This window comes from Belonocnema kinseyi, chromosome 5 (assembly GCF_010883055.1).
Source record: "Belonocnema kinseyi isolate 2016_QV_RU_SX_M_011 chromosome 5, B_treatae_v1, whole genome shotgun sequence".
NCBI classification, from domain to species: domain Eukaryota; kingdom Metazoa; phylum Arthropoda; class Insecta; order Hymenoptera; family Cynipidae; genus Belonocnema; species Belonocnema kinseyi.
In genome coordinates, this window is record NC_046661.1 from 44,366,122 (window position 1) to 44,380,405 (window position 14,284).

At 32.3% G+C, this 14,284-nt stretch overlaps 1 protein-coding gene across 1 annotated transcript in view; it reads right to left on the bottom strand.

Annotated features, from left to right (window-relative positions):
- The window catches only part of LOC117172770, a 54,145-nt gene that overhangs the window by 3,476 nt on the left and 36,385 nt on the right, over positions 1–14,284 (bottom strand). Inside the window, exons 2-8 of the mRNA XM_033360978.1 lie at positions 5,891–6,036; positions 5,609–5,795; positions 1,995–2,134; positions 1,642–1,795; positions 1,382–1,521; positions 1,121–1,298; positions 566–689 (exon numbers count right to left, since the gene is read on the bottom strand). Of these exons, the coding sequence (XP_033216869.1) occupies positions 566–689; positions 1,121–1,298; positions 1,382–1,521; positions 1,642–1,795; positions 1,995–2,134; positions 5,609–5,795; positions 5,891–6,036 (1,069 nt within the window). The remainder of the gene's footprint in view (positions 1–565; positions 690–1,120; positions 1,299–1,381; positions 1,522–1,641; positions 1,796–1,994; positions 2,135–5,608; positions 5,796–5,890; positions 6,037–14,284) is intronic.

Sequence of the window (14,284 nt, forward strand, 5' to 3'; positions counted from 1 at the left end):
TTGGAACACGTAGTAGAATTTTAAGGAACTTACGAATCATTTAAACCCTTATGAATAACTCGTGAAGTGAGATATTTTAGCTTACTTCAAATTGAAGCATAATTAATTTTGATATCCTTTCTAAATATATATTTACTAAACATTTAAAAAAGTCGGGTTTTAGGCGCATTAATATCGAAAATATATATGAACTTAACATCAATATAAGTCGAGTTTTATGCATATTGCCACTGCCAAGGTTTTTTGGCGAATTATTAATGTTCAGGATAGTTTTTCATCTGGAACTTTTTTAACATATATTTATGATGAATATTTTTCAAAAGTTGTCTAAAATCATTGCGATTTTTTCACAATATCTAAACATTTTTACCGGTTGTAAAACTAAGGGGTTGAAACTCTTAAGTTCGCTAAATATTGTGTGATTAGATGTCTCTTGAAAATGAGACCTTCACGATGCTGATATGTTCCATTTTATAGAAATTCTGATTTTTCAAAGCAGGTGAGACGTATTTATCCCCTTGACCGTTAAATGGTAAAATCAAGCACTAATAATATGATATCTTACCATTTAATTGTAGCTTCTGGGTAGGCATCAAATTCGACAAACCAAAGTATTTGATCTCCTGGATATCTTACAAAAGTCTCATCTGTTCGTTCAAATGTTAAATTCATGTATTTAAAACTTGGATCTGAGAACAATTGCAAAACAAGTTTATTTAATTAAATTGAGGACAAATAAATTAAATATAAATTAAAGTTAATTTTTCGTGAACGGTCTATAATGTCGGTAAGTTAACAAGTAAATATGGGTACGATAGAGTATACAGTCAATAGCGGTATTTGAAATCTCCATACGATACATCTGCAAATTTATTAACTATACTGATCGGCTGTTGGTAACTTATTATGTCACATAACCTTTTTAATCAATAGGTGCAGGATAAGTATTTTAATTTAAAAATCTTCGAAATTTAACTATTTAAAAAAAGATTTATAGCAGTTTATAGTAGAAGAGGAAATTGCGTGTATGCCCTATACGCAAGAAAATGTCAAATAATAACTAAACCACTAGAATCACCAAAAATATATTTATGCACATTAAAGAAACGTAGCTACTAACCATAAATTTTTATGTATGTTTCGTCAGATTTTGTTATATTCGTATCATAATTCATGAACAAACATCTATAATACCCTTCGTCAAAATCGTCTACATATGTTTTTGTTATTTGACTTTGAATCAGAAGTTTATTTGAGTCCATTTGCAGAGAACTGACTACTTGACTAGATCGGTTGTTCTGAAAATTACCAAAAATGAAGATAGATATTTTAATTTAATTTAAAAGAAAAAAGTAGGATTAGATATAACTTATTGATTAACCATTGGTGATTCCCAATTTACGCCATAGTTCGTTACATTTGTGACCATTATGTAACATTTCAGGCGTAAGGTCTGTCCCCGTACAATATGACGATCGGCTTCTTCTTTTCCAATTTTTGGTTCGTTGATTTTTGTTCTTTCTGACGTAAAAAACTTTTTTGTATATTTCGCGTCAATATATTATATTTTTTGAACCACTTGATACTCTTATCTTGTATAAAATTCTTATGAATCTTTAATTTACCAAAATCAATACTTACTGTTAATTTTATACAAATGCTGGAGTTCCTGTGGTCGTCCTTCTTTGTTAATTGTTTTGCAAACATACAGACCGTCGTTTCTTAAAGCCGTAGCATTTTTTAATTCAAATCCATACGTTGGATTAAATGTTACACTTTTATCAGACGTCAGCACCTATAGTAGGTAAACAATTTTTTTTATATAAGTTAGAGTTTTCATTATTAAATTAGAAATGAGTGAAACTTGTTAGAAAACTATTCAATATAGGTCCCATGGATGTGTTTTGTTATTTACAAAAAAAATGTTTTCAAAACTATTCACTACAATAAATATCGTGTATTGCATTTGGAAACGTTATTTAGATAGGACTTACTGTACGATTGCCGCGATAATAATGATCAAGTTCAACATGCAAATCTGGTGAAGTTGGTCTGCAATTTATATGTAGATCTGATCCCTCGGCACCGTAATGAATGCTGAGAGCTAGTTCTTCAACAAATGCATGTTTTTTGGCTGCAATTAATCAACTCATTTAAACAATAGACTTTATTCTTTGAATTGTTTGTTCTAAAGCATAATTTTTACTGAAATTAATTTATGATGCAAAATAAAGGAATATACATGGGTAAAGAGCAGTTCTGTAACTGTTATAGAACAGAAACTAACATTTACTAGAACAGGTTAGTACAAGTATTTATCATCTCAATATGTGATCACAAGAAACTGTAACTATTCTATAATAATCTAGAACGCTATTATATACGTTCTCTTCCTAAGGAGCACGTGAACTTGTAGCAGTTATTCATTTCCATAAGTAGTCCTGGGAGTTTCCACGGTGAAAAAACAATTGATTGGGCTCTCTGTAGAGAAGAAGCCGTCTACGTTACTCAGAAATTGTAAGTCCGTGCAGCACGGCTTTCAAACAGAAGCTACGGCTATTCTCACAAGGGATATTAAGTGCGGTAACGTTATCTGAAGCAAATGTTATTAAATAAGCTAAATGCTATTCTTACTGGGAAGAGGAGAAGGGACTCCAAAGAATCTCCCTCGAATAGGGAACAAAACGATAGAGGGCTCTGCAAAACGCATAGCCTTATCTTCGCGCAGATAGCTAACAAGGACCTGGTGAAAGTTGTCGTTGGGTCAAGTTATCCTACAGCCAGTCTTAACTCCAAAGAAGCTGGACTAGCTGAGAGTGACAATCGCTAAAGATATTGACACGCCCCTTGGGAGGGTGCGCCACCACATTCCAGAAAATCCAGAATGGGTTGGAGGCCACCGTAGTGCAGGCTGCAAACATATGATCACTAGACTGGTTAGTGGAGAGAACACCAGAGTTACGGCTCAAGGAGAGACCAATTTTGGAAATGGACCAACTTTAATTCACCCTGAAAGTTTAATAAGGAACCTCGTGGCTCTGTATTCCTGACGCTATATAAAGACGCGAAAGTTGACCTTCCAGGTGACCCAGCAGGGCTCTGTGAGGGGATTAAAAAGTCCGGAGACGCCTCGAATTAGCCTATTAATGGCAGGGATGGGATTTTTCATGATGCAGATTTTGCACACCAGAAAATGCACATAGGCGATTCTAATCAGACGTATGACAGAGTTGCAAAGAGGCATTTGTTTTTGTCCAAAAAGAATTTAGAAGGTACCTCACCGTTTTTAAGGTGAAACTCAGATGCAGAAGAAGAGAAAGACCAAAGGTGTACATCGCCTAGGCTTATTTTCCAGGAGATGCTGAGGTGCCTTCACCTCCTAGATAAATCAAAGCTGTCATTTAGCACTGCCAGGAGAAAAGCATTCTTCTAACGTTGTCCTGTGACGCTTGATTTGACTATATGCTAGAGAGTGCCTTTAGCAACACCCTTTCAGAAGTCATCTATCTAGAACTTTAAAGTGTGGCATTAAAATGCCCTCCTAACCCTCCTGCAGCGCATTTTAGTGGACGTCCTTGATCGTAAACTAAATAAGAAAGGGTATTATATGTACGCAGGGATACGTTGATGGGCCTGAATTGATCTATGCTGCGAATTTTAGAGCTCTAGCGTGACAGCTTGGGCTCTAAGTCAAACCGGGAAAGATCAGCCTTGTCTTTTTTACGAAAAAGTACAAAGTGTTGAAAGTTTACACGCTTGCATTACGTGGCGAAAGGCTGATAATCTCTCATTAAATTAAATACTCAGGAGTAACTATAGATAGCGAATTAGACTGGACAAAGTGTCTTGAGACCTAATCTAGGAAGTTTTTCATGAAATTTTGGATGTGCAAAAGAGCCTTTGCTTTTGAAGTTGGGTTAAGGATCAAACACGAATGTATGGTCGTGATTTGGTGGCACATCACTAATTCTAGAAATAAGAAAAAACGGAAAAACAAAATATTGTCTTTCAGGCAGATGTCCTGACCTTGTTTCGCTGCGATAAGACAGAATTAGAAGAAAACGCTGCTAGTAGGCACATCACAATGTGCTCGAACAGCTAAGCGACTTCAACTATAGGTGAAAAACCAGACATAACATTAGAGCTGTTTTGGCAATGCAAAAGGACATTATACCAACTTGCAGGAAAGAAGAACGCGGCTCTCATATGGGTTTCCGGTTATACAAGGACTAAAGGAAACGAAAAAGTGGACCGGCTGGCGGAAAGCAGCGTAGCAAGTGAACACATAGGGCCAAAACCGGTACTGGAACAAACTTCTTGGGGCATAGAGATGGTCGTAAAAAACGGGACCTGGACGATGCACCGGGATCACTGAGTGCTTTGCTAGCACTATGTGCTTTGCCGAGTAGGGAATTTTATTCTGAAATACGCGTACAGGATGGACAGAGCCAGGGAAACCCTGGGATTATCGATAGGACAGTGGTTCAGATGCCCACAGGGACCAACCGCTTGAAGTATCCGGGTTAAAAACGATGTGTAACAGATCTCTTAGAGGGCTATTACTTTAATGTGAATTTTGTAACTACAGTGGAACTCTTTAATAGTCCTCCCCTCTATAGCCCTTTCGAGAATTGGTGCAGCACCGCAGGTGGGTGAATCAGGAGCTACGGGGGGTGCACGGGGTCTGCGGTTGTCACTCTGACGAGCATTCAGGCGTGAAAAAACAAAAGCAGAGCGGGCTATAATGAGTTAGATCCCACCTACCGTCAGCCCCAAAATCGGCGCTATAGAAGAGCTTCACTACATTATGAAATATTGAGATAACACTGTTATGTAATAGTAGCTATTGGAAGAAAATGTTGCACTACATTTATAAACTATACTATTTTTTCCTCTATTTCCATCACCCCACCGATAGCAAATTTAATTGCAATTAACTGTATATATTAGCTGGAATTTGTAATTATCTGGAAATTGCATGCGCCGGGACTAAAAGCTGCAAGTTTTGTCATAATTTCTTATATTTTCCGCTAACGCTACTAACTAGAGTTGCTGTAACAGTGATGAAATTGTGTTATTCTATGTAAATGTCATGAAACCAAAGTGCCACAGAATTTCTATAACACTTGTTCCACATGCGTTTTGCAACTGTGCCATAGCCATGTAACGCTCATGTTATGGAACGCTGTCACAATTTATTTCTGTAATATTTTAATAACTGTGTTCTGAAAACATTTGTTGCACTCAGTAAATTCACTACGACTACTAAAAACATTACAAGATTACAAATAGCAATCTGAACCCTTGTTGTCATTTGGCATTTGCATGAACTATATTTTACGTATATCTGTTAAATAGCAATAAGAACATTTTTATTTGAAACCATAACCACCTTATAAAACCATTAATGAATTATTATAGAGCTCGTATTCTGAATTTGTTATATATGACGCGTAGCATTGCTCCACGCCTTTGACAGGATTGCTACAGTTATTTTCGATAATAATTTAGTTGACTGAAATGTAACCTGGTATTAGCCTCTTATAGAAAATGTTACTTTCTGCTCTGTGACGGCAATTTAAAGACTAATTTTAATAATGATACTTACACTGCACATAAACATAGGTCAAGTTGAACGGTCTGCGTTTCACAAACTTCTGATTCCTCACGTCTTTAATATTTAAACATCCGTAAAAACCAGTATCACCATGAATTGCTTTTGAACGTCGAAAAACATGTTTTATATCACCGGAATCATATTCCTCTCGTGAAATTGTAAAGTTTGACGTGATTAGCTGCAAAAATTATACTAAAATAAAATAAACGAAAGGCTTTTTCATGTTATAAACACTCGCACACAAACACACACAAGCTATATATATTATAGTACCTGTGGGTGACCTAGGTCTGAGCTACTTGGATATAAAAATTTGATCGGATCTTTAATGATGCAAGATATTTCGAGAGCATCTCCTTCGTTAATTGCCAAAATCCTATAATATTCCTGTTTTGCTGTTGTATATCTTCCAAACGAAACTAAAAATGTATCCGAAATCATTATTAAACGCGCTAGTTAAATAGTGACGGAATTCGGAAAAAAACTTCGGAATGTTTATTAAATGACCCAGTAAAAAGAGAAGAATAGAGGAAAATTAACATTTTCCGATTTAAACGAAAGAGTGAGCATTGTTTAATTTTTTTGAATTTGCTAATTTTCAATCGGGAGATGTGCCCAACGAAAGAATAGGTTCATCTCCAGAATCAGTTATTTTCTATTTCCTTAACTATTGACACTTGTGTTGTATTCCATGCAGGCGAACATATTTTCCATTCTTTTAATTCCGCTTAATCCGATCAATAGACACATCTCTCACGGTTATTTTTAATTACATACTTGCATGCTTTATTTTCTATTATTTCAATTCCTTCTAATCTGCCCACAAAATATGTGCACATTTATAGTTTCTATTCGTTTTTGTGTAATATAATTTTGAAAATTTTAATTTTTGTCTACCATAACGGTAGACTAATTTTAATTATAATATTTCATATTATTTAAAAAATTATAGATTCAATAATATAATGAATAATAAAAAATGCATTTCATAATGTTGCGCAAGGTAAAAAAATGTATTTACCTTTAAACAGAATTATAAAAGTATTCTTTTTACAATACTGCGAATTATTTCTATTGCCATAATTATTTTATATTTACAACTGAATTTTTCTTAATCGATCAAAAGGACTTGGTTTTGCGTCTTTAAAGTTACATCATTCTCTTTCTATCTGTTCTTTCTTTTGAATTTCTTCATTTTTTAATTCCTCTCACTACGTCTTCGTTAAATTTTTCTAAGTCGATTAAGAAGAATACATTCTGCTTTTTTCTACTCTTTGATGGAACTTTTGATGGAAGAAAATTCGCGCATTATTGGGAATTCATATTATGAATTTTTCGGAATTCTTCTCTTCTTACCGGGGACAGAAAATATCGGATAAACAGATTAAACAAGATCACTGTCGGCAAAAGAATTAACGTCGCCGAAAACTTCCGCAGGGTCAAGCTAGGAACAGCTACCATCTAAAAACGACACCAACCCCAATAGAGCTGCTGTAAATGTCACTTATGGCCACGTCTCATGGCCGTGAAATTAGTTATATAAAATGTTTACATGGACAGCCACGGGATTTTACCTGAAGCGGGTGCCATTTTAGAAAACTGCACCCGTTCCCGGTGCAATCGCGGTAACATTTCGTGCACGCTCTAGACAAGGAGCGACCCGAGGATGACCGCTTTGTGCATTTTCTTTATAAGTATCATATTATTTTGTTGGCGCAAGAGATCCTTTTGTGGCTACTATTAACCTGTGAAACCTTGGCACTAGAAAAAGCACCGGTGGTCAGGCGGTTGTCCTTAGGTCGCTCCGTGTCCTCATTGGTCACGAGACTTTTGCCTGTTCGGCGTATTGAGTTCATCGCAGACCTCACCAATCTACGTTACCATCGTGAGACGTGGTTACAGCTGATTTCCACGAGTTTGGCGGTAGCGGGTGCAATTTTGTAGAATGGAACCCGCTCCTGGTGAAACCCCGCGGGTTTCGCCACCAGGAGTAAAGTTATCACGACATTGAAAGGAAGCTGCAACGATTATACCCAAAATATTCGGTTGAAGTAATTGTGCTTCTGGTCGGTTGCTCTTGGAGGTGCGAAACTATCACTGATTCGTGAATTTAAGGTGCTTCTTCATGCTTGAAAATTAGCCTCTGCATATACAAATGACAGGACTTTTTCCAGAATTATAAATTTTTTGATCTCATATTTTAAACACATAATCTTAGTGGGTAAATACAATCCCTCAAAGAGGGATTTTTCGAAAAAGGCTCTGTTTCTTGTTTTATTGCAATTAATTGAATATTTAATGCATTTTATGCGCCTGGAAAGTAGCAACCGGCAACATGAGTGTGCCCATGATGAAAGAAATTCTGGGCGCTCATTTCCGAATGAAACTAGAGTGTTATTTTTTCGACAATACTTTAAACATTGTAAAAACCCAGGATCGAGCACAGGATTTAATTGAGTGCCTGTCATGCCTCACTCCACCTTCCTATTGATAGAAATAAGAGCCGGTTGAGAGAAATTAAAAATGATTAAAATATTAAGGAGTTTAATTTCAATAGTCTGCATTAGACGTATTAGTTAACGAGGAGACGTTAAAATAATAAAATCGGTTAATCCGTTTTAATTTCTGTTGTGAGTTTTCGTAACTTATCCTCTCTTCTCAGATTCTACGACAAAAAATATAAAAAATATGCTGCGTATTCTTGAATCGAAAAAATCTGGAATTGCAAGTTATTTCATTTTCAAGATTACACTTTTCAGCGATTCCTTTGCCATAATTATCAACCGAAAACTTTAAATTTAGAATTTTTCTCTCTTTTGTTCTTGAATCTTTGTTTCAAATACAGCTGTTTCCTCAATAATGAATGTGCTGTTGCTAAGGATTGATGTACTATTATGAGTCAAACAAGATAGTTACATTTTTAACCAAAGAGATTAAGTAATATAAACTGAAGGGATGAAGCTCAAAACATGAATTTTCAACAAAACAGTCCCACATTCAACTAAATAGTTGAATATTTAACCTAAAAGATGCTATGTTAACCAAGACGGTTGGTTCATGACCAAAAAGACAAATTTTCAAACAATTAGTGCAAGTTTCTATACTAAAAAAAGATAAATTTTCAATTGATAATGGAATAGTAAAATTTTTGGTAAAGAAGATTAATTTCATTTTAAAAAATACGAATGTGCACCAAAATATATACTTTTTCAACCAAGTAGTTAAATTTTTCCATAAATAGTTTTATTTCTAACTAAATCGTTGAATTTTCTACCAAAATAGTACAATTATCAACCAAACGTGTGAATTTTCAACAATAAAGATTACTTTCTTCCAAACATTTTTATTTCCTACAAATTTTATTTATTTTTAAGCCAAAAAGACGAATCTTCACAAAGCCGAATTTATTTTAACAAGAGTTCAACATTCAACCAAATAGTTGAATTTTTAAATAAAAAGATGAATATATACCACGCAAAAGAATTTCGTAACCAAGAAGATCCATTTATTAATTAAAAAGTAATTACATTATTCATTAACCCAAATAGTTTAATTTTCAACTCAAAAGATAAATTAAATTACCAAAAAGAACCATATTTACAACTAAGAACATCAATTTTCAATGAAAAAGATAAATCGTCAATCAATAGGTATAATAATTCAGTTTTCCGTTAAAAATATATGTTTTTTACTAAACAGAGGAATTTTCAACAACGAAGAATCAATTTCTCTAAAAAAATATCCAGTTTCCACAAAATGTGGAATTATTGCAATTTCAGTTAAATATGTGAATTTTTAAATCAAGTGATAACCGTGAATGCATTTATAAACTTATTTATGAAAATATATGCATTTTTTAGAGTAAACGAGCAATTTGTAAACAAAAGTATAACAGTTATGTGTTATGTTAAATAAGTAAATTTTTAAGAAGAACAGAAACAAATTTTCAAGAAACGAGTTTAGTTTTCACCAAAGAAATTAATTTTTTACCAAATAGTTGAATTTTCAACACAAAAATGACAAATTTTCATGTAAAGTCACATTCAATACGTGTACAAATGAAATTTAAATATGTGTAAATAAAGAGCGGATTTAAGCTACTGTGCCGTTAGCGCAATTGTTTAATACAAGCTTTCAAAATGTACACAATGTAGATATTGTAGACCTTCAAAATCAAATTATTTTACAGAAACGGTCAAAATTAAAAGTTTGTACTTTTAAATGGAAAATTTTGTATTTGAAAGATTTTTCGACAAGTTTGATCTTGAAAGCTCAATTTAAAAAAATTCTGTTTAAAAATGGAATAATTTCTTCATTTTTAGGTGGTTTCGGTTTTAGAATCCTAAAGTATTACGGTAAGCATTAAATTAAAAAAGTTAACCTACTTATAAATTTGAACTTTTCAATTAACATTGAAATTTTTGAATTTCTAACAGTCCAATTGACATTTTAAACATTGTTCATTTCTAAATTTTAAAATATTTTCTATTTAATCGAACTTTTTATTTCGAACGTTTTTTCAAAATAATTTTCCAACAATTTTTTAAATAAATGTTTACGTTACATCGAAATTTTTTTAATTGAATATAAAATTACCCTACTAAAATTTCAGATGCTTTTACTTTGAAATATTAAATTTGATTTTTAATGTCAAATGGTTAAATTTGAACCCTTTTGCATTTAAATTCATTTTTTTTTGTAATTTCACTTTTCAATAATTTTATTTTTGTTTTAAAAATTAAACAATTTTCAGCCCTTCAAATTTTAAATTATCTATTTTTCAAAACTCTTACCGCGCTCATTGCTCACGAAGTAATATTAGACAACACAGCCACCGTACAAGTTCTTTTAATACATATAAATTACAGAAATTTAAAAAAATATCACAGAAAGATTTGAATATTATGTATTGTTTCAGTTGTATCAGCGATATGAACATGAAGAAGCAAAACTGTTATATTTATTTTCATATTATATTTTGTTTTTTGGAAGGATACTTTCTTCTAAGCCTGGCGGGAGGCATAAAGGAACCAGTAATTCGAAAAGATTTATTACGGCCTATTTGTATACTGTTACAGACAACAGTGACACTTGTTAGTCTTTTCTGCCAAAGAGGTACAAAAGTGGAACAGCGACAGATTTTAAAAATAAATTATCTTCATCCCCTTATGCGAGTTTCTTTTTTTTTTGGTAACGGCAAAACTTTTTCGAGCTGTCAAATCAAAGGAGTGAGTAAAAGAAGTCCAATGTAATTCATACTTTTAGTTCAGTGAATAACATAAGATTGCGATTAGGAAAGAAGTCCATTTATGAAAGTGTTAAGTATAGAATTTAATGAAATTCTATACCTACCACCTTCATAAAGAACTTCTTCGATTACCACAATCTTATTAAACCCACTTGACTTATGTATTCACTTAACCAAAATTATTAATTATTATCGCTGAAACATTCTCATACTTATTTAACTTGACAAACAAACAATTATGAACAAACATATTACATGTATTAAAACATGGCAAAAGTTGGAACAAAATTTTTAACAAGAAAATTGTTCTTCAAATGAAGGACGCCTTTTTCAAATTATACAAACAAGACAACGAAAATACGTAGAATCTGAGAAGGGAGGATAAGTTACGAAAACTCGATCCTGCGCTTTTACGATGTTTAAAGTATCTTCGCCAAAATAACACTCTAGTTTCATTCGGAAACGAGCGCTCAAATTTGTTTCAGCGTGGATACACTTATGGTAGCCGTTTGCTACTTCCCAGGCGCATATAATGCATCAAATTTTCAAATAATTGCTATAAAACAAGAAGCAGACCATTGTTCGAAAAATCCTCAGGCTTAATTTTTAGTCCGTGTATTACAAATGACAATTTTTCTCCTACAATTATGAATTGTTTATGGTCATATTTTAACGACATAATCTATAGCGCTAAAGACAGTCCCTCACAGAAGGGGTTTTCGAAAAAAGTTTTTTGTTATTAAATTGAAAATGTGATAATTTGTATGCGCCTGGGAAGGAGCAAACCGCAACCGTGTGTGTACCCTTGCTGATAAAGGCGTAATGTATTACTTGATTCAATTTCTGTTAAGAGTTTTTGTAATTTTTTAACACACTTTAAGATTATAATCTTAGAGTGTGTTAAAAAATAATAATAATCAATAATGAAGATAATTATCTTCATTATTGATGACATTAACAGATTTTCATAATCTTTTTTTATGATTTTTTGTAAATGAGCGTGCAGCAAAATATATACTTTTTCAACAAAACGGGTTAAATTTTAAACCAAAAAGGCGATTTATCATCAAACCGGTTGAATTTTCCACCTGAAATTATAATATTTTAACGAAAAAGTTAATTTTCTACCAAGTACAGTGAAACCCTTTAATAGCCCTCCCTTCTCTAGCTCTTCCGAGAGTTGACGCCGCCCGGCAGGTAGGTGTAAGAGGAGTTGCTCGGTGTGCGTGGTCTGCAGTTGTCACTCAGGCGAGCACTCAGGCGTCAACAAACAAACGCGGAGCGGGCTACAATGAGTTACTTCCCACCCACTGTCAACCCCAAAATCGCCGCTATAGAAGAGTTTCTCTACAGCTAATTTTTAAAATGAATAGTTGAACTTTAACTAAATAGTTAAAATAGTTAAAGTAGTTGAATTATCAACCAACAGTATGGATTTTCAACAAAAAAGTTTATTTGCAAAAGGAATTGCAAAAGGAATTTGTTTACCAAAAAGATCAATTTACTACCAAAAAAATACGAATTTTCAACAAATCACATGCATTTTCAACGATATAGTTGTATTTTCAACTGAGAAAGATAAATTTTCAACTAAAATCTGAGCTAAAAAAATTAATTTTCAACCGAAAGCGGAACTATTTTTCAATAAAATAAAAATATTCAACGCGAGAAATGAAAATTTAACTAAAGTGATGATTTTTTTACTAAGGAATGAATTGGAAACTAGATAGTTGAATTTGAAACTAAATTGTTGAATTTTCAACCTGAAAGATAAATTAATTGCCAAAAAAATTTATTCTCAACAAAATACTTAATTTTCAACTGCAACAGATAAAAATTTTAATTAAAAATAGAATAGTTAAATTTTTATTTTAAAAAATTATTTTCAACACACATACAAAATCAATTGACAAAGAAATACTCCAATTTTCAGACAAACAGATGAATTTTTAACGAAAAAGATTAAAATATTTAAGAAAAGAAATTTTCTCGATAAATTCGATTCACTTCCATTAATATTGGTCATTTTTGTGTTGAAAATCCTTCTATTTGGTTGACAACTTTTTTTTCTAACTGAAAAATGATTCATTATACCTTTTGATTGACACTTTACCTTTTCTAATTTAATATTTATGTATTTTGTTTAAAATTAATCTTTTTGATAATTAATCTATCTTTTGGGCCAAATTTCAACTCTTTGGTTTAAAATTCATTGTTTGGTCGAAAAATCATCATTTTAGTTAAATTTGCGTTTGCTTTGTTAAACATATACATCTTTTTGGTTAAAAATATACATCTTTTTGTTTAAAAATTTAACTATTTCGTTGAATGTTGAACTCTTGTTAAAATAAATTATGTTTTGTGAAGATTCATCTTTTTTTATGAATTTAACTGGCTTATGTTTTTTAAATAAAATTTTTTTTCTGGAAATACCAACTATCCCACGTTTTGCTTAGAACTCGTGTTTTCGGCTCGAAAATGCATCAAATTGGTAGAAAATAAAAATATTTGGTAGCAAATAAACTTTTTTATTGAAACTTTATACTTGTGACTGATAATTTAACTACTTTGTAGTTAAACTATTCATTTGAAAATTTAACTACTTGGTAGAACATTAATTTCTTTGTTAAAATATCATAATTTTATGTTAATAATTCAACCAGTTTGAAGATAATTCGTCTTTTCAGATTAAAATTAATCTTCTTTAAAAAACCATTTACTTATTTCGTTTTTAATCGAAAAATTTTCTTTTTTTTTCAGGATAGAAATTTAAACTACTTATTTGAAATTTTTTCATAATAAATTAATCTTCTTGGTAAGCATATCATTTTTTTTTTGGTTCAATATGGGACTGCTTTGTTGAAAATTCATTTTTTGAGCTTCATCAGGTTCGCTGATAATTTTTTTCTTTGATTAAAAATGTAACTAATCATGTTTGAAATAAAATAGTGCATCAACCCTGAGCAGCGCATTGATTGTGAAGCAAGCAGTTGTATTTAAAACAAAGATTCAAGAAAAAAGTGAGAAAAATTATGAACGTACATGATTGCAGAGTTTTAGGTTGAAAATATTGGAAAAGAAATTGCTGAAGAAAAGGCTCTGAATTGCATATCCTTCAAGAGTAATCTGGAAAATGAAATAACTTGCAATTCCACACTTTTCCGATTCAACAATTTCCCTATTTTCTTGACGGAGCATTTTTTCAGCATTATTTTGTCGTAGAATCTGAGAAGAGAGGAAAACTTACGAAAACTCTTAACAAAAATTGAATGGATCAGTATATTAAACTTAAATCCCTTAATATTTTATTAACTGTTAAGCGTACAAGAGAACTTTGAACATCGCAGGTCTTAGCAATGAGGAAATAAGTAGACGTAGAAATGATTATAGACGCGAAAACAGGATACTTAAACGATTAG